We start from the raw sequence: 20744 nt of genomic DNA, 5'->3' as shown, positions 1-20744 counted from the left end.
CATTCCCTGTGTCCCGGGAATCCCCAGGCTGGGAATGAATCTCATCAAGCTGAACTGGACAGGAGAGAAGTTTGCTCTGAGGGCCAGATTTTCAAAGGAGACCAGAGCGTAATCTAAGGGGCTGAATATCCCCCAAATCCCAGGCAGCAAATGTTAGTGGAAATCGCACAGTCTTTTTCTGCTTAAAAATGGAACAAGTCTCGGCGGTGCAGATAAAGCTGCATCTGGGCAAAGGAGGGCTAATTACACAGCATCTTTGCTATAGCATCGTCATGGTTTTATTTTGCAGTGCACTGTACAGGTGTCCAACCTGCTGCGACGAGTCCCCGAGCCCATCTTTTATGAGATGTTCCTGCAGTTCTCCAATGGCAAGGGGAACTGGCTGTGGCCAGTCCCTGTAGCGAATCCCCAGCTGCAGCTGAATAGCCCGGGTGAGGTTCTCTACTGGCGAGAGCGTTGGTTTCCCTGTCGTGATTTTCTTTTGCTTCTCAGCTTTAAACATTTCTCTGTGAATCCTAATATTTCTGTTTAGCTGGGAAGGATCCCCAGCTACTTCCAACCACAGCGAGAAGCAGGGCTGGAGCTCATTAGCCGAGTACCTGTTCTGCTAAGCGCTCAGGCAGGACTAATGAATCCTTGTAAGGCAATGGGCTCAGCTCAGACTGCCTGGTTTGCTTTGACATTTACGCTCCACAGGCCTGCTCTTAATGAGCAGGGATCCGGCAAATCTGCAGGAAAAGGACGGAACAGGTGTCGTTTTGTGCTATAAAGCGCCAGCGAGTGTGCGGCCAATCACTTCAATCTGTTAGCTGGCCAGCTTAAGGCCTCTGGAGTTCAGACAGGTGGTGTGGTGTAGTGGCTAGTGCATGGGACTCTGAGCCAGCAGATCTAATACTGGCACTGCCCCGATTCCCTATGGCTTTGGGCAAATCACTTAGGCCGAAATGTTCAAAAGCAGCCTCTAATTCTGGGTGCCTCCAGTTTTGGGCACCCAACTCGAGACACCTAGAACCCTGTCTATTCACTTCAGGAGAGTTTCTCCATCTGTAAAATGGGAATAATGACACTGACCTCCTTTTGTAAAGCACTTTGAGATTGACTGATGAAAAGCCCTAGATGAGAGCTAGGTAGTAGTAGTCTTATTACCAATGAACAGGCTGATGGGTGGGAAGTGATAGGGCTGGTTATAAGGGTGCGTAAGTAAGTTGTCTTGGAGCAGATGTGTGTTCTCATCCCTGGTTCTTCATATGTTGGGTGTGCAGCTAGCTGGCATTTATGGTGTCTCTGTAAATAGGTAGCCGAGTGCTCATTACATTTGCAGCCCTTCTCTGAGGTTGCATCTTGGTTGATTGCCCTGGCTACCAGAAATGGTGCATCTGTGTATGCAGCTAACTCTTCTCTCTGGATGTTTCTTTCAGCCTCCCTGAGGTCTGAGAGGCTAAGAAGATTCTTTCTAGTCGATGGGCTCTCGGGCAGGCAAGGGAACCTGTCCAATCAACCAGCATCTGTCACGTTGGCAGCAGGGCTGCTCCTAAGGTAAAGGGCATGGGCAGAACACTGGGGCAGTCACCGGTTCAGCCTTTTTGACTGCCATCAATTTTTGTTCCTCCAAGTTTGTCACAAAGAAGGGATGTTACCGGCGTTTCTCCAGGAAAATTAGGTACAGCACGGCTGGCTCTGTAGTAGGGCAAGCCCCGGAGCACAAAGAATTCAGAGACTGATGGGGGTAGGTGGTTCAATCACTTTTCTTCTCTGGCATCAGGAAGAGATTGAACCCTGCAGTGTGTCAGGATCCTGCAGGTTAAAATATAACCTGGCCCTTTAATTAGAATGTGGGGACTTGTAGCTCCACCCCCTAGGCAGGAGCCCACAGCTAGTGGGCAGAGAGACACACACACACACACACACACACACACACACCCCCGAGGTAAGGTGCAAGGACCTGCCCTCCCATATATAACCCGCCTACTAGGTAATGACCAATAAAGGCAGCTTTGTGGAATGTGTGTCCAGGCCTTGGGTCTGCTCCTGTGCAATGTGATTAGTGCCCCCAGCCAAGCACTGAGTGAGATCCACCGGCCAGAAGGCTCCCAGGACACAGTCCCAGCATGCTCTGTGGCAGTCTTAGTGCGCTTTGCTTCTACCTAACCTGGGGACTTTGCACAGCCCCGTGCCTGGTGCCCACAAGCTGCATTTTGAACCCACCCAGGGCTAGCCACCCTGGCGTTAATGTAGTGCCCAGAAGCATTGGCAGGACACAGCTGAGCTATTTGTATGTGTAACTTCATTGCCTACACAGACAGCTTTGCAGCACTGCCCGCCGACCGCCCCATCGGCAAGACCAAAGCCTGGGTTCCCAGGCAGCCTGGTTTGCCCGGAGGAGATAGTGTTTATAACCAGCCATCCCCTCTCTAGCGTATTCCTTGCAGCTTACAGCTAGCACCTCCTTTATCACCCTCCCCAAGGAGATCACATTCCATGCGTCTCCCCTCGTGCTGAGACTCGCCATCTTCTGTGCAAAAAGAATTCTAATCTCCCCATCCTGCTCTGCACAATTAACTCAACTCCCTCCACTCGTTTCCTACAGAGGTTTCATTAAAATTCATTGTTCGCCTCTCCAATTATTTGCTCTGTCCCCCGGATAACCCCTCTCTGTTTTTTCCCTCTGACGCTGGCTCGTGCAGTGTTGACTTGCCAACCAGTAGCCCAGGAGACCAGTCTGCTTTCCTGTTGACAGTGAAGTATGCAAAGCAAGATAGCACTGCAACGACGCAGGCAAGTTTGTGGCACCCCAGGATTCCCTTGGCGGGAGCTGCAAAGGGGGGGAGAGGGAGAGAAATAATGTGAAACGAAGCAGCTGAAACAACAAGACCTGGTTGACTTTCCTTTGAGTTCCCCAGCGCTTGGCAGCTGTTGTTTCAGCAGGTGATAATTAGAGCCGGGAATGAGCTTGGATGTTGTCCGGGTTGAGACTGAGTTCAATTGTGCCTCCTCTCCCCAAGCCCACACTTTGCCAGCCAGGTAGGAAATGTAACAAACTCGCCCTCTGTGCTGGTGGCTGGTGCTGTGGGCAGTCGTGCATTAAGAGGCCAGGACTGATGGCTCTGGGGCAGGCATGGGAGACCTGCACTGAAGCTGTGCAGACTGGGGGATCTCCTGCGTGTACCTGAACCTGGTAGGACAGCTTTGCGTCAGTGCATGAAAGGGTCACTGGTAGGGTGACCAGATGTCCCGATTTTCTAGGGACAGTCCTGATTTTTGGGTCTTTTTCTTTTATAGGCTCCTATTACCCCCACCCCCACCCGATTTTTCACATTTGCTGTCTGGTCACCTTAGTGACTGGCCACTCATGGCTTCCCATGTGCTAGTCTCTGAAGCAGCACTGGCACCCTTTTCATCTAAGTGCCCATCTAAGACATCCTCGGACATCTAAGTGCCTCGTTCATGGGCCAGCTTAGTTATTATTACATGCTGTACGCTCCTGCCAGTTCTGTGTGACACATCCTGCAGACGGGGCACCCATCATCATAGCATCTAATCATCAGCTGGTGACATTAATGGGTCTGGAACCCCTGTAACCAACCTGGGATGGGAGGGGGGAACCTACGGTCTAACTTTGTGGGAGGAACAAATGCTGGAAACCAGCCAACTGATTCCATCTTCATTGTGCCCATCAGCTTTCTCAAAGGCTGCATGCATCTACACTGGACTGGGACTCAGGAGACCTGACTTCTATTTCTGGCTCTCCCAGTGATCTTGGGTGACTCACTTCTCTCTGTACCTCTATTCCCCCTCCAACCCTTGGTCAGTCTTGTCCAGTTACACTGTAAGCTCCTTGGGGCAGGGCCTGTCTCTCCCTAGGGTTGCATAGTGCCTGGTATGCCGATCTCTGTCAGAGGCTCTAGGCACTACCATAAACACACACGATAAATAATTCCCCAGGGGGCAGATCCCCAGGCAGTAGCCAATGCCATATTGTGGGCAAGGCGGAAGTAGACTCTGAAATGTTTTCCACGCTGATGTCTAATCTCGATCTGAGCAGATACTGACAACATGGTGGTAAAAGCCCCTGTGTCCTGCCTATACGACAGCTTCTGCTGCTACCACCAGGGTGAATTATGGGTAATGTTTTTGCCACTGTAGACAAGGTCTTTGTGAGCAATGGCAGCAGCCTGTTTCTGCCAGGACTTTGCCAGGCAATTTCATTGTCTGGTTAGACAAATGTATTGAGATTGCCGGGTCTGGACCATCCGTGATGCTCACCATTGTTGTTAAAGCCCATATGGGCCATGATTTCCAAAGTGACTAGTGACTTCTGGGGTGGGCAACCTTAAATACAGCTGATTTTCAGAGGACAGGTGCTCAGCAATTTCTGAAAATTGCACCATTGAGGCCCCCGCAAAAGTCATACATCACTTTTGAAAATCCTGGCCAGCGCTATCAATTCAATCTCTAGTCCTAGACTGCCTTGCTGCTGTCTCCCTTGCTCACTTTCTTTCCCTTGCAGGTATCGTTTGCAGTGTCATACACACATCGCCCTGGAACGTCTCCACGAGACACAGATGTGAGTAGTAATCATTCGCACATGCTGCTCCATGGGCCACAGGTCATCCAGCTGCTGGAAAGTGTCTGGAGGAGACAGAAAGGCTGTTCTGGGGCATGAAGGGAATGATGGATGTGGAACGACTTGGGGAGCTGCATGTGTTCAGCCTTCAAGAAATAAAAAAGGAGGCTGCCATGACACCCAATTAGGACACCAAATGAGGGCCCACAGGGATCTGGGTTGGACTCCATGATAAGCAATGAGGGGAAACCAGGGACCCGAAAACGCAGTAGTTTCACTATAAGACGAGCCTTTAGCCTCCAGAATAGCATATGGAATGATGACTCACGTGTGCACAGGACTCATGTATGCTAATGAGTCAGTGCAGGTTGGATTTGGATCCCTCTATTCACCCAGTTCGCAGATGTATAGATTTTAAGGCCAGAACAGGGACCGTTCTACCATGCGGCCTGACCGCCTGAAGCATGGGTGTTCAGCCGGAGCAGGTGAAGATGTGATTGCCTTCTCTTCTGAGTTCTGGAAAGCATGACAACTTCTTTCTCTGACAGATAGCGCTTGCCATCCTGGGCTCTTTGGCAGCCTTGTACGCCTTGCTGAAGACCAGCAGCTGGATGCGGAGGTCTAGACTTCAGAATATAAGCTTTATAGTAAGGAAGAGATTGTAAATGTTGGCTACATGCCTGTACGCTGCATATTGCTGCCTTCTGAACATTGCCAGAATGTGATAATACCCCAACATTGAGACTGCAAATATACTTAATAGTGTCTCCGCAATTCCCAACTGGCCTATTGCAAATTCCCTGTCTCATGGTCTTCCTCCATCCCTACTTGCTAGATTTTAAGAGCCCAACTGTTCTGTCATTAGGAAGCAGGATCACACCCATGTCCTTGGTCAACTCTTCCAGCTTCCTATCCAGGTCTGAATCCAGTTCAAAGTGGCCTCTACTTTCTGACTCCTTCCCCGCTCCACTGATTTTGTTCTATCCAGACTCCATGAGCTCAGGTCCATCTACTGCGCTTCCCCCTCCCCACACTGTGTACATCTGTTTCTGGTCTGCTCCACACCGTTTCCATGCAACTCTCTGGGGTTTGGAGGGGTTACCCTTTCCTGTGGTTCCCCCCTCTCCTCCTAGTTCTAACCAGTCCCTGCCTTGTTTTTGCCCTCTGTAAATTGGGAATATCAACACCAGCCCCAAACAGAGACGGAGGTTTCAGTCATTAATGTCTATAAAGTGTCTGAGATCCTTGGCTAGAAAGCACTAGAGAGAGGTGAAATTCCTCCCTATTACTTTGGGACAGAGGCATCCGCATTAACTCTCCACATGGCCATTATACAGCTGCATTAGCGTCGCTGATCCAGCAGCTTCTGCGATGATGTCATTAAGCCATCTGAAAACTGCTCTGCTAGTGATTAGGAGTTTCAGATACACAGTGGGGGAACTGCTTGATCTAACACGTTTCCCTACTGGAGGGAGTGATTGCTACATTTAGGACCACACTCATCCCCGGCGAAAGCCGGCGCAGCTCCTGCTGCAGTCAGTGGGGGCTCGGCCCGTTGACATCCATGGTGGAATTGGCCCATGGTCTGTAAAGCTCTTTGGGATCCTTCCGGATGTAAAAAGGATTCCAAGTTCCAGCAGTTGACCCCAAGGCCAGGGTCAAGCTGACACACCTAACAAAGGTTTTTCTCCTCCCAGTATTTGTCCATTTCCTTTTTCCTCCCCCAGATTTTAGTCAAGTTCTTTGCCTTCTTTGCCGGGGCCCTGGCTAACGCCTTCTTCATGGTTGCCCTTGGGACGGGGATTTATTGGCTCATTGTTTTCAAGGTGAGTCGTGTTCCTTTATGCATTTCACCTGGTTCTTTCCTGAGCTGTTCTGGACTGCTAGGCCCCTAGCTCAGCGGTTCTCAAGCTGCGGGTCAGGACCCCAAAGTGGGTCGCAACCCCATTTGAATGGGGTCACCAGGGCTGGCTTAGACACCACTCGGGGCCTAAGCCCCAGCACCTGGGGCTCCAGGTTTGGCCGCCCCACCGGGGCAGTGGGACTCGTGTGAGCTCAGTCTTTGGTCCCCGCTCCTGGGATCATGTAGTAGTTTGTGTTGTCAGAAAGGGGTCATGCTGCAATGAAGTTTGAGATCCCCCTGCTCTAGCTACTCGGCCTCCTGGCTTAGTTCTGGGGCTCACAGGGATCGGGCTGACGTGGTGCTTGATAGATCTGGTGTCAAGTCACACTTGAAATTTTCAGAGTCTGAATTTTTTATATGCCGGGGGTGGGGAGAGTCTGTGCCAAAGCACAGGATCAAGCCCAGCCAGATTGCTGAGGGTTGAAGCAGGCTCAGAATAAAGAGACGATCTTTATTTCTCCAGGACGTCTCATTCCTCCAGGGAGAGCAATGGGACTGTGGAAAGGTTCCCCGCGGCTAGTGATGGAAGCCTGGCTGCTTGGGCTATTAAAGACCTGACAGACAAAGCACTGGGGAATCTACACAGTGGGCTAGAGCAGCAGTTCTCTGCCAGTGGGTGAAGTGTGACCCCAGATTTTCTCAGCCTTGATCTGTAGGAAATGACACGATTTTTTTCTCCTCCAGTCTAAATTCATTTAATCCATCCCCAGGGGCAGCAGTCTGCAGCGGTTGAGGTTATGGTGCCCCCGGCAGGCAGTCAAATTGAAACCAACTTTATTATCTACTTGTCCTGTGCTTTTGTGTTAAAGGTAAGCAGGAGGGCGTGCGGGGCAGAGAAGCGTGGGGGATGGGGAGGGGAGGGCAGAACTGGCTGCTGTGGGGCAGGGGTCGGCCTGGGAGGGTGGGAAAGCCTGTCCCAAAGAGTTTCAAAACCCACCTAAGAGTAGGTCAGAAGCCAAAATCCTGGGGGAAAATGCCGTTTTCTTTGCGGTTCCAGCCTGTCTGAAACCCACAGTCCTGGAAACAGCCTCTTCTCAGGAGCTCTCACAGGTTCTCATAGCTTAGCCGTGGCCTTTGGCTTGGGATTTCTGGGCAGCTCCCGGGGTCCCTTTGCTAAAGCCGGGGCCAGCTCAGGCAGGCGATTGGCCCTGCAGCCACAGAGCTTCGCAGCTGGTGCTCCAGTGACTTGCGCTTTGGTGCATGGGTCACCGCGTGCTGAGCTCCATCCCCAGACACCCTCCCACAGCATTGGAGTAGTGACCTGCCTAGTCTGTGCTGCCTGCACCTCTCTCTGCCCCAGGGACTGCCTCTCCTTCCTGAGCAGTTTGGGGCAGGAGGGGAGAAGGCCGCCCCCCCGCCCCCAAAGAAATGGCTTCACCGAGGGGCCCCAGGTTGGGCTGCGCTGGCTCTGGTTAGAGTGAGACTGCTGGCTTTGTGGTAATGAGCTAAACCTTTCTGGCTGCTCTTATTTCAGGCTGTGGACTTGCTTCATCTCCTGATCACCCAGGTGACAATCTCCATCTTCCTGATAGACTGGGAAAAGCCAAAGGAGAAACCAGCATTTAAAGCACCGGCAGGTCAGTTCAACCTTTCCCTCTCTGTGCCCTCTGTGTTTATAAACCACCCTGTCATAGAGCAGCCCTGACTGGAGCTACCTCCTGCCACGGACCACGGCACGAATGAGGGTTGCCAACTTTCTGACCAAACAAAACCGAACACCCTGGCCCCGCCCTGTCTCCAAGGCCCCGCCCCTTTCACTCCATCCCCCCTCCCTCTGTTGCTCGCTCTCCCCCACCCTCGCTCACTCGCTCATTTTCACCGAGCTGGGGAGGGTCCCTTTTCCACTGGGTGTTTGGTTGAAAACCTGCCTCCGTTTCTGTCCTACGGAGTCCGTGGAAATAGTCCATACAGTCTTTCTTTGTGCAAATGGTCCTTGTGGGGTTAATTATGATAGAAGAAAGCCCCATGCACCTAACAAGTCCCAACACCATAATAAGCCGGGCAATACACCAACTACAGTGTCCCTGGCACCCAGTGTCCCTGGCACCCCTCACTGCGCCCTGGCTCTGAGATCCGGCAGTCCTCTCTCTCTCTGCCACAGCCTTCAGCCTTCTCGGGCCTTGGCTCCCGGGCTCAGGACGGACAGCTGGCTAGCCCCTCCACTGGCTTCCTGATAATTTCCCCTCCTTTCAGAGGGGGCCTGCAGAGAGTTCTCGGCAGCTTTCCCCAGAGACCTCCTGCAGTGCCCTGACCGTTCCTGGCTGATTCTCACCAGGACTTCCCCTCTGATTCCCCTGCTCCTTTATAACCCCCCAGGTGCTGCCCCACCCTCTAAACTGACCAAACTGGGAGCATCTGTTCTGGTGCAGGGGCTTGCACAGGGACCAGCCACCCTGTGACACGCCCTGATGTGCCTCGGTCCCTGCTGCACGCATGTGCGCCCACAGAGCGTTAGCCCTGCACATGTGCCGTTTCCACTTCTCTTTTGAGAATTCAGTGCTCAAGGATTTTATAAAACGTCAGCGTTGCAGAAATGTCAATGGAATGCTCATTGGCTCCTCTTCACTTAGCATGCAGGGGAGGACAACATGGTCTAGTGAGACTCGGGGTGCGGGGGGTCAGGACTCCTGGGTTCTATTCCTGACTGGGTGGGTGACTCACTGTGCAGCCTCAGTGAAGTCACTCAGAGTGTGTCTACACTGCCGTCAGAGGTATGGCTGCAGCACATATGGACAGATCCGAGCGTGCTCTGATTGAAATAGCTCCAATAACAATAGCAGTGAAGCTGCGGCATCACAGATTGGCAGCATGGGCTGTCCAAGCCCACCTGGACCCCAGGTGTGTGCTCAACAGCTTGCCTGTGCTGCTGTAGCTTCCCTGCTAGCGTTACTCAAGCTAGCTAGATCAAAGCTAGCTACACCTGATTGTAGTGTGGACGTCCCCTTAGGGTCAGACTTTCAGAAATTGCTTTGGGGTTACCTCCATTTTTAGGTGTTTGGGTGAAATCTTGACCCTACCAAAGTCAATGGGAGTTTTGCCATTGACTTCAACAGCCAGGATTCCCCCCCCCGCCACCACCACCACCACCATGCTTAGCTGCACTCAGCATTGCAATGTTGAAATCTCATTTTCTAAAGAGATTAAGGAGCCTGGTTCCTCTGTGGGGCTGTGCAGTCCTGATTGCAGCAATGACTAAATACTTTTTAATATCTGGACATAAAGGATTTAGAAGCACAATCCCACTGATTTGTGCCGAAGTGATTTGGGGGCTGCTGAAAACCCCCCTCACCCCCTTCCGAGGTGTTGAAAGTCAAACACCCAGAAAGAGAGGCCCTTTTTGGAAAAACATGATGATAATCCCTGCTGTACAGCACAGGGCTGCATTGCTGCTGACTTGGCTAATTAGTGTTTATAAAGCACTTCCAGATCCTCCGCGCTTCTGGGAAATCAGTGGCAGCTTGGCAGGCGGCTATTTTGGGAGCCAGCTCACCTCTGATTGTAATGATTTCATATCGAGAGCGGTAAATTAATGGAAGTGAGGCTCAGGGAAACCCAACTGTGTGGAGCTTTGTGTCCTAGGAGCCTGTGCCGGTTTTTAAAATAAAGCAAATTGAAATCAGTGTGTTGTTTTCCCCTTAGGAGGGCAGAGGGCCATTTCCTCTGTGAGTATTTGGAGAACTTTCCTGATAGCCAATGAGTGGAATGAGATTCAGACTCACAGGAAATTGAATCCATCGCTTCAGCTGTTCGCAGTGTTACTGCTCCTGGAGGTACGTGGGAGGTGGGGAAAGGGACACCTGGAGGAAGTAAGTAACCTCTGGGATCTGGCACCGACCCATCCATAGTCCTGGCGCGCTCTGCGGATATAATTCTGGACGTGACACCGTGAAAAAGCACTGCCACCATTCTGCAGCTCTGATCGTGGAGGGGAAATAGACTGGGCGTGTTTGAGGTTTCAACTGAGAGACACGTTTTGTATTTTAATCCCAACCAGTCTGAGCATCTGTAATGATGCGGAAAGGGTACAGCATCTCGGTGACTGGCCCTCTGTGGAATGAGGTGGGCTTGCAGTTATAGCATTCAGCCACTAGATGTCTCTGTGTGCTGTGGAGAGAGAGATTCAGCCAGGTTAAGGTCACTGGTGAAGAAAGGAAACAAAGCCGGAATTTAGGCTCTGTGGAAGCCTGCTTAATTGTGTCTGTTGTATATAGTTGTTTATTAAGTGCCTCCTTTTAAGGACTGTGAGTCTATGTAGCATGGTACTCTGGGTATGGACCGTTCAGAGCCTGGCAAAATTTGGGAAGTGAGAGAAGAATCCCGTTTCTTTTCCGGAAGCAATCTCTACCTTTGCACCTCCAACGTCTTGCTTCTGCAACGACTTGTATTTGTGTATCCAAACAGCATTTGCACTTGCAAATCGGGCAGTTAATGATGCACCCCATTTGCTCAGAGCAATGTGGGAGTTTTTATATGTGAAAAAAAATGGTGGGCATGAAATTGTGGGCACTGATTTTAGAGGCTGGTTGAAAATTTGGTCCCAAGAGTTTAGAAAGCAGGAACCTTTCTATGCCCTGTCCATCACCCTGGGACCTGAATGCCTTATGTGCTGGAGACTTTTGCAGAAGGGTCAGGAATTCAGGGAGCAGTCCAGGTTTACTGTAACCTTCCAGGATTTTCCATGGTCAGTTATTTATTCATGCCTTGCGGCCCCTAAAGAACTCATCTCACATAAGGGTTCTGATTTACTTCCCCTGTTTTTATTCCAGGTTGTGGGCTTGAAGAACATCACATCACGAGACCTGAATCTGGATCTGCACCCTGGCGCTGACGCCTACCTGGCTGCCTGGAGCCCAATCCTTAGATTTGGCCTTGCCGCTTCTCTCTGGCTGGCACTGGGGATTGCACAGGTTACTCTGCCTGTCGTGTTGGTAAAGTGCTCTGGGGAAACTTAGGGAGTGAAAGGAGCCAAGAGCACTCAGGATCGGGCCCTTTTTGAGATAGGGGGAGGCTCAGCCAGATATCAAAGTTCTCCTAAGGGTGTGGGTTTAATATCCACCTAGGCAGCTCAACAATGGGCAGAAGAAAGAGTTTAGCATTTCATCTGCAGGATGGTACCTTTCACTCCTCCACTATGGCACAAACGATGGAGATTAGAGAAGGAAAAGACCTATTGGGTCATCGGCCAATCTAGCATTCATGCCTGAAACCCTGGAATGTCCGTCAGCACTGGCTTTGAACCTCTGTGCTTGTGTGGGACTTGAACTTGTGGCCTGGGGGCAAGAGTGTTACCCCTGTAGGCCATGATGAAGGACAAAAATGAGTGTTCCCGAAAAGGTGGGAGGAAAGGAAACTTTGTGTTGCCTTGCTTCCCGGGATGTGTTACGTGAAATGTCTGCTAAGTCACGACGGCGCAGCTGCGTGTTGCTGTTTCTGCAGGTGGCGTTTTTCACAGGCATCTACGAGCGGTTTGTGGAGGACAAGATTAATCAGTTCATAGATCTCTGTTCCATGAGCAACGTGAGTCTTGTCCTGGGTTAGCAACAGATCACATGTGCTGAGCCAGCCCCTGCATTAAAGTCAATGGAGCTGCTCCAAATTTACACCAACTGAACATTTAAAGGGGCACTGTTAAGGTTAAATTATATTGTAAAACGATGTTGTTTCTTTGTCTCCCTAATAACACCCTCATTAACTAAAACAGAGGACCTCTAAAATTCTAATTTAGATTCTAATTTACCTGACTAGGAAAGGGCTTGATTTCCAGCCAGGCTCCCCTGGGGTGTGCGCACAAAATCTGGGCATGCACCACTCTGTGCACACAAACCTTACATTTGCACACCTTGCAACCCGCACTGTGCACACACAATGGGCAGTTAGGCCTGCGGATGCAGGTGCGCACACTCAGCGCTGTGCATGTGAATTTCACGCTGGCACAAAGCAGAGGCCAGTTGACAGCCTGGGCCTAAAGGGCTGGGGGCAGTGCAGGGTGAAGACTCCCATCCACCGGGTACTTTATACAATGTATCAGCTTTCTTCTTGACCCGTCAGTGTGCTTCCTCCCTGCGCTGGTGGCGTGGCTAGGAATCCACTCTGCAGCTTCATTCACTATTGGATTTGCCATGCGCCCGGAAAGCCTTTTTGGTTTTTTTATGCTAATGGTCCATGAAAACGAGCGATTCGGAACAGGTCTGAGGTCGAGGAGGAAATGAGTGAGTAACTCGCTCTCCTTCCGTTCGCTGCCACAACTCCCCTTGCTCCAGGTTGACTTGCTACCGTGAGTGGCTGCCCTGCGTGTATAAGCATTGGCTGTAACCCAAGTCTGCTCTACAGATTGCCAGCGGCTCAGTGTGTCCACCGCAGATGATGTGTGTTAGGCGGGGGCGGGGAGGCATCATGAAGCATAGGAGCCTGGTGCACACTGCGCATTTCTGGGCTTGACCTCCGGAAACGTAATGAGCCTCTCATCCTCCATGTCCTATTCTCCATCCCTGCAGGTGTCTGTCTTCATCCTGATGCACGGATGCTACGGCTTCTACGTCCATGGGCGGAGCGTGCACGGCCACGCGGATGTGGGCATGGATGCCATGCATGCCTGCCTCAGGAAAGAGGAGGTAATCCAGCCTCCTTGTTCGGTCTTACTTCCTAGTCACTCCTTCATGAGCCTGCTGGTCTGTGCATCTGGAGGGCTGCCATCCTCACGGGGGCCAGTGCCAGGTTTACCATAAGGCACAGGAGGAGGCAGTACTTGCCTCGTTTATTTTTTCTTTAATGCAGAAGCCCTTTCTCTTTGCCGTTAGTGGTGGGTGGCGTAATCCTTGTGTACAGAATCTGGAATCACTCTGTAGAGAACCGTGCGATCTTGGGACATACGGACCTATGGAGATGCCAGCCAGAATTATTGCCTTTCCCTGGTTACACTTCAGTTGTCTCCCTTGGCAGGAGAACCTGTGCCCTCTAAGAGGCCTTGAGGCCAACTCTGACGTTCAGACCTTCGAGGTGCTTCTCACGGACAGAGCCAGGCAGCTGTATGACAAGATAACGCAGCCCTTGATGGAGGTATTTTCCCCTTTGCTGGGCTACCTGGACTCCTTATTGCTGTCTTTTCATGCTTTTCTTTACACGGGTTGGTTTTCAATTCTCCGCTCTCGAGATTCCTCAGACAGGAGCAGAAGAAACCTGCAGTGACATTGAGTTCTGTGAGTTATTGCCAGATCCGTTGTGCAGGCTGGTGTTGGAAAAAAATCAGAACCCTTTCCAATATAGTCACACCTTTCAAAAAAAAGATGATGATAAATCCAGCCCTTCCTTAATGATGATGCTAGAGAATAGCTGGAGTAGCCTGGAACCCTAACTGTGTCTCCAGCTGTCAAATGGATTTTACCTTCTTACTGCTCTTCATTTCTCCTGAACTCCCTGCTCCAGGAGGAGCAGGGCTGGTGCAACCCATTAGGCGACCTAGACGGTTGCCTAGTGCGCTAGCATTTGGGGGGCGGCATTTCGGGTCCTTCGGCCAGGGGCGGCTCTAGAAGCTGCGGGACCAGCGGACCCTCCGCAGGCAAGCCGCCGAAGGCACCCTGCCTGCTGCCCTTGCGGCGACCGGCAGAGCCCCCCCATGGCTTGCCGCCCCAGGCACGCGTGTGGAGCGCTGGTGCCTGGAGCCGCCCCTGCCTTTGGCGGCGACCGTGGCAGCTGGATCTTCGGCCGCCCCGGTCATCGTTGGCATTTAGGTGGAGGGAGCTGAGGCAGGGGGGTGCGGGGAGGGCCACTTGCAGCAAATAAGGTGGGGGGCGGCACGTAGGGGAACTCCCCGCCCCAGCTCACCTCTGCTCTGCCTCCTCCCCTGAGCACACCGCCCCGCTCTGCTTCTGTCCCTCACAGGCTTGCGGCACCAAACAGCTGATTGGCGGCGCAAGCCTGGGAGGCGGGAGAAGTGGAGCGGTGACGGCGTGCTCGGAGGAGGCGGAGCAGAGGTGACCTGGGGCAGGGAGCTGCTGCATGGCTCCCCGGGCCAGGGGGAGCTGCCGCTGTGGGGCGCTACAGGGCGGGGGGGGGAGTTGCCACGGGGGCGCCTAGGGGCGGAGGGGTGGGGTGGAGAGCTGCCACAGGGCTCGGGGGGGGGGGAGCACAAGGTGGAAGTTTTGCCTAGGGTTCAAAACATCCTTGCACCCACCCTGTCCAGGAGACACCCTACTAGCGAACAGGGCACAATTTTCAAGGCAAAACCGGAGATGGTCTAAACCTAAACCCTTTGTAACACACCACTGCATTGGTGACTGTCATATGTTCCTTATGACTGGTCTCTTCTTCACAGCTATTGTGATATCAAATTGATTTCAATGGAAGTTAGAAGCCTAAATACCTTTGAGGATCCGGGCCTTATTCCTTTAATCCAAGTGGTGTAGGGTCTTGTGATTTCGGTGCTGGAGGTCCTGGATTCGTCCATGGTTCATTACAGCCAGACCCAAACACAGGTGAACTTCCTGGGTGGATGCTGGAATCCAAACCATGGTTCAGATCTGAATTTTGCACCTGACCCATCTCTCTGTAACGATCTGAACCAATGCCCCATAGCCAAACCCATCCATTCCAGACTCAACAATTGTGACTTGGGACCCTTTCTACGGTGCTATGGAGGGTTAGCTCAGTGGTTTGAGCATTGGCCTGCTAAACCCAGGGTGGTTGTGAGTTCAATCCTTGAGGGGGCCACTTAGGGATCTGGGGCAAAAATCTGTCTGGGGACTGGTCCTGCTTTGAGCAGGGGGTGGGACTAGATGACCTCCTGAGGTCCCTTCCAACCCTGATATTCTGATATATTCCATGGAACCCCAAATGAGGCAAGTGTCACTGGTGCCATGCTCCGTTACACACTGGAAAGTCAGGACAGATGCAGGAGCCTTTGGGACAGATAAGTTCTTGCCCACGTCAGGTTCAGATACTCAAAACCACTAAAACTTGGCCAGCTGAGCTGAGGTTTGTGTTCATTTGAATTCAAATCAAATGAGCAAATACAATTTCCCAAACTTCTGTGATCCCAATTGGATGAGTTTTGCACAGCTCCACCTATCACCAGCATCACTCAGTCTCACCTGAGTTGAAGTGCACGCTTGCACGTCCCTTTGATTTCAGTTGTTTAAGGGCTACAGGCTGCCCAGCTGTTTGTAACTACATCTTGGCGTATGCGGTTCATAATTGAAAACTCCCCAGTTGTGGGTGTCTGCCATGCAAAGCAAAGGCTCCAAAGCAGCAGGTGAAAATTGAGCCAATATCCCTGCTGCCAAAGTGAAAATTTGAATGAAAACAAATTATTTTTCCTCAGAAGCAGAGAGCTGGGCTCCCTGGGCTCCTGCCGTGAGCTGAAAGTGCTTCTGGGAACTTTCTTTGCAGGGCCCGAGAGGCGAGAGAGTCAGGGTCGACTTACATGAGCAAAGACTAAGGAGTTATTACACCTTGAATCGATTTCTCAGCTCGTTCCTTGAACACGTGAGTCCATTATTTGCCTTTTCCAAAGGTCTGGTTGTGTCCACCCTAAGATTTTAGTGGGAACTAGTGGTTGGAGCAAGAGACTGGGAACTGGGACTCCTGGGTTCATTTAGTCTCTGTCACTGACTCACTGTGTGACCTTAGGTAAGTTGCTGCCCCTCTCTGTGCCTGTTTCCCCAGCTGTAAAATGAGGGTGATTGTCCCTTTCTCACTGGGGAGTTCTGAGGCTTAATTGATCTTCATGAAGGGCTTTGACATTATCCAATGAACGGCACCTTAGGAGAGCAAAAAGTATTATAGGTGCTATGGACACCAGGCATAGCACCAGATCCTTCAAGGTGTTTAGGCTCCTAACACCCCTTGATTTCAGAGGTGGGTAGGAGCCTAAATACCTTTGATCGGTGGTCCCAGTTGAATGCTTCCATTGTCCTGTGAAAGGAGACTGTAAACCTCTCGGGGGGCAGAATTGTTTCTCTTGCTGTGTGTTTGCATATACAGCGCCTAGCATAATGGAACCCTGCTCTCGGGGGTCTCTGTGCGCTATCACAGAGAAGATGGTGAGTTCTGAGCTAGATGGACCATTGGTCTGACCCAGAATGGCTATTCTTATGTTCTTCTCTCTGGCCCACTGAGCTATTTGGACACTATGGTGAGGCTGCCATGTGCATCACTACTTCTCCTAACCCCACTGACAGCACCAGCATGTCTCCCCCAGGCATACAGAGATATGGACTACATCGTGAAGGACAAGTTCTTCCTGGAGCGTGTTATGGACATGGAGTTCCAGGAGCCGGTAGACATGTCCATTCTGTACACAGGTAGCTCACCGAGCTTTTCTTGGGAGCTTATTTACTCAGATGTGAATCCTCCTGGTCCTCTAATTGCTGGCAGTTGTCAGCAAGGTGTGACTGCAGGCTGGGACGCTCAGGGGTTAGCTGCTCCGTACAAACTGGAAATGTCCTGATTTCATCACCTAGGCCTTGCAGTCACTCATGCCGTTCGGTCACTGCACTTTGTGCTGCTACTGGGATCCATCGCATGCTGATTCAGGTAGTGCTGGCCCTGGGTGGAGATGGGGTGCCAGACCTCCACCTGTTGGGAAAGGGTGGGCAGAGCATGCCCCATTGTAAACTTCAAACGTCTGTTCCCAAGTGGAGGGATGATATTGGCTCCTAAGATCTCCAAGACCTCACTATCCAGGATCACTCAGCTCCCTCTTCCCCCTGCTGCTGCCAGGTCTGAGCATGTCTCATTGTACTGGACTGAGTCCTCTGCTCTCTACTAGCTGTATCTGAGAGATAGGACTTGAGCCCTGCAAGGGTAGAGGGGACCTTTAAACCTTCCTGCTGACAGAGGGGCTGGACTCTCTTGGTAGGATTCTGCTCCCTTTGTGCAGCGCTGGAGCCCACTGTCGCTGACTCAGCCACCTGCCCTGTCTTCCATGCATGAGGCCGTGACCCCCAGCTACACCTGAGGGCTGCCCTGCTTGAGCAGGACCTGCCCCAGCTGCCAATGGGTTCAGACACAGCAGGAGCATTTGTAAAATTCTCACCTTCTGCTGGAATCGGTGCTGCCCTGGCAGGAGCTGGGGGCTCCCGTTCCATTGAGACAAGAGCGGGCAGGCTCCCTGCACTAGCCGAGGGGAAGGAGAGCCCTGGACCATGCCAAGCCCGGGTGATCCCCACCCTGCCCCAGGATGCAACCCCTGGATGCACCCAGGAAAAATCAAGTATTCCCCAGTACAGAAGGAGCAGCACGGTGCGGCAGATTCAGCCCTGCACTGTTGCTAGGGCTGGGATCATGCTTCAGGCTCTGTGTACAGGGCCATGCACGTGCTGCCCTCCACAGAAGCTGAACAGAAGTATCTTCAGCAGAGTTTAACGGCTCTACCCTGGTGTATCATGCACCCGCCTGTGGGCACGATGTCCGTCGTGCTAGATATTGCTCTAAGCAGCTTCTTCCTGCCCCCAGATGCCAGCGCCTTGTTCAGCAGGACTCTCTTCTACAACAACGAGCTGGCCTTGCTTGTCTTCGACACCCTGCTCTTCTCGGTCGTCGACCTGGGAACGCAGGATTTCCTGCTGGCCGCAATCATCACCTTTGTTGTGCAGAAGGTAAAGCCGGCGGCAGGCGCTAATGCCAAGTGCTGGGTTTTCTACAGTGAGTAGGTGTCCAAATGCTGCCCTCATTTGCAAATAGGCTAATCACATGCACTAGCACAGCTAGTGATTTGTCTGCACAGTTATCCAACCAGTGCCGGCAATCAAGATAATTACATCATGGGCATTTATGAACCTCCATTTTTTGACCCCTCTCTAAAAGTGGCTTGGAAACCCATCCCAATTCAAACCCCCTCCACTATTGCTGTGTATCCCCTGCTTGGCTGAGTTCAGCCACGCTGAATGGTCAGAATCACTTTACACTGGGAATCGATGGCAAAACGTAGCTTCTGATCAGATAGTTCATTTCCGTGAGGGCTGCTGTGTAACAGCATCCTTCAAAGTGCTTGGTCTGCCTGTAAAAGCAGCAAAGAGTCCTGTGGCACTTTACAGACTGACAGACGTGGGTGAATCTTTCGTGGGTGGATACCCACTTCGTCGGATGCCTGTCTGCCTGTGGGGTTTTTGTGGTGCTGCCAGGGCAGGTTCTGGTTCATGCTCTGTTCTGCTTTCAGTTGGTGAAGATACTGCGGCAGGCACTTGGAAGGAGAAATCTGGCGGCAAAAACGCTGGTGGAGAAGCAGTTTCTGATCTAGAGGTGAATAGGAAGCCGTGGCCGCTTACCCCACTCTTCCCAGTGCCACCATCAAAGCAAGAATGCCGGGACCCTACAACTAATTTGAGAAGCAAGGACTTTGCAGCTTTGATCCTTCTCAGTCCTTGGCCTGTGCAGGGAGACTAGAGAGAGCACTGCACTTTTCCACTTTAGTTACTATAGATAAAGCTCTGGGCCTCCTACCAGCCCAGGAAACATGCAGCCCTACCGTTATTATTTCTCACTTTCAATTGTTTCCCAGGCGTATTTTGATTTCACAGCCGAAGGATTCCTTTCTGCTGAACAAACCCTGCTCTATTATTTAGCCATCAGGATGAGACACCCACACCCATGGGATTTTTGGTGCCTGTATATTTTTAATTGGGAGACAAAAGGCCACCCTCTGACGCTGACCCTGGTTTTATGGAGCAGCTTTGTTTGTTTCTTAATGGGAAGAAGAAAATATCTGGAAGGAGCAGGGGAATGGTAATCCATGTGCTGTCTCCTCAGTGCATGCGAGCTGCACAGTTCTCTAGTGGGTTCTGCTTAGCTCGGGCAATGGATGCAATCTGCAGGGTAACTCCAATGTAATTTACAAGCAGGGCTCAGTGGGGTCTGATATACCGCAGGACAGACCACCTCACACATCCTCTCTCCCCCGCAATTCAAACACCAGCTCAGTCCTTTCCTTCACTAGGCACGAATCTTATGCAGAATGTAATTTATTGACCTCCAATGGAGGTAAATCACAGGCAGATGTGTCTCCAGCATCATCCTGGGCTTTTCTATTCCTTTCATTTGTATTCTCCATAGGTTTGTTTCTTTAAACAAAGAGGGGCAGCTGCATTACACAGAGCAGCTATGTTACACAGCCTGTATTCCTCCAGGGCAGGATTGAGGCTAAAGCCGGGGCTTTGATTTCACTTCACACAGCAGTTGTCTTTGGGATCCACCTGGAGCGCATGCTCTGATTCCAGGGTTGGAGCGAGCCTCGGGATTCACAGCCAAAATGCAGGAGTTCCAGCTGGTTTTGCACTGACAGCGTGGATTCCAGTGCCAACCCATTAACAGGCCCAAGTTTGGAGGGACACAGTCTGGCACACTTAAAATTAAGCACAGGCTTAGGTGTTTTCCTGAATAGGGACACTTTCCTACACCGGAGCCAAACTTCTGAAGGAAACAGCCCATCCCAGAGCAACATGGGCTGTGATGCAAGCGTTGTCTGTTTATAGGACAAAGAGAACTGGAAGAGCGACCAAGTGCTGAAATTGGCAGTGACTCCCAGGGCTATAGCAAACAGCCTCCTGCAAAGGATCCATGCTTGTTTCACTCTGTTTTGGTTTGAATATATGATTTATTGTGTTTGCTGCTGAGAACATTTATTTCGTAAAACAACCACGTGTAGGGTTTAAGCCTGTTGTAAATTTCTCTGAATCAGTGACTACATTTAATAAAAAATATAAAAACCAACAACCTCACTGATGGTCTCAAAACAGCACCACCATTTCACGGGTACAGAATGAGACAGTTCCCAATTTGTGAAGATGACATCAACAGAGTAAAGGCTCAGCAGGTCTCCACATTAGAGTTCTTAGTCTACACAGGGACATCCAATTAAATTAAATCCAAATGATCTAAAGAGGTGGATTAGTTAATAAAAATTAAAATTAAATTTAAATTGTTGTGATTTTGTTGTAGTTTAAATTTAATTAATTAATAAATTTAATTAAATTAGTTCACACCACATTACAATATTGCTAACATGCAAATGAGTGTAAGTAGGTGTGTTGAGTGAGGGTTTAGTATAACACTAAAAATTCTCAATTCATAATTCCTATTTATTTTAGATTATTTTTCCTATCCTGTGCAGACAACCTGACCCTCCCTCCTGAAGGAACCCAGTGCAGCATGCTGCTCTCATTCAATTGAATTGATTATTTAATATGATGATTTTCCAGTTTTTTCTTTTTATTCCTTCATTCTTCCAACCCATTAGAACAGTAGCATCATCCATTTAGCCCCATTAATTACAGAGCCATGCTG

General features: G+C 50.9%; 1 protein-coding gene across 1 annotated transcript in view; it reads left to right on the top strand.

Annotated features, from left to right (window-relative positions):
• The window catches only part of LOC120384672 (meckelin-like), a 28188-nt gene extending 8094 nt beyond the window's left edge, over positions 1-20094 (top strand). Inside the window, exons 8-24 of the mRNA XM_039503654.1 lie at positions 290-431; positions 1419-1536; positions 2685-2775; positions 4508-4564; positions 5113-5211; positions 6292-6390; positions 7178-7276; positions 7942-8044; positions 10107-10237; positions 11234-11374; positions 11904-11984; positions 12962-13078; positions 13407-13523; positions 15852-15947; positions 16663-16765; positions 17919-18061; positions 18622-20094. Of these exons, the coding sequence (XP_039359588.1) occupies positions 290-431; positions 1419-1536; positions 2685-2775; positions 4508-4564; positions 5113-5211; positions 6292-6390; positions 7178-7276; positions 7942-8044; positions 10107-10237; positions 11234-11374; positions 11904-11984; positions 12962-13078; positions 13407-13523; positions 15852-15947; positions 16663-16765; positions 17919-18061; positions 18622-18702 (1818 nt within the window). The 3' untranslated portion in view covers positions 18703-20094. The remainder of the gene's footprint in view (positions 1-289; positions 432-1418; positions 1537-2684; positions 2776-4507; positions 4565-5112; positions 5212-6291; positions 6391-7177; positions 7277-7941; positions 8045-10106; positions 10238-11233; positions 11375-11903; positions 11985-12961; positions 13079-13406; positions 13524-15851; positions 15948-16662; positions 16766-17918; positions 18062-18621) is intronic.
• The last annotated feature ends 650 nt before the right edge of the window (positions 20095-20744 follow it).

This window comes from Mauremys reevesii, linkage group 16 (assembly GCF_016161935.1).
Source record: "Mauremys reevesii isolate NIE-2019 linkage group 16, ASM1616193v1, whole genome shotgun sequence".
Classification (NCBI taxonomy): domain Eukaryota; kingdom Metazoa; phylum Chordata; order Testudines; family Geoemydidae; genus Mauremys; species Mauremys reevesii.
This window is presented reverse-complemented; position numbering and strand designations above follow the sequence as displayed.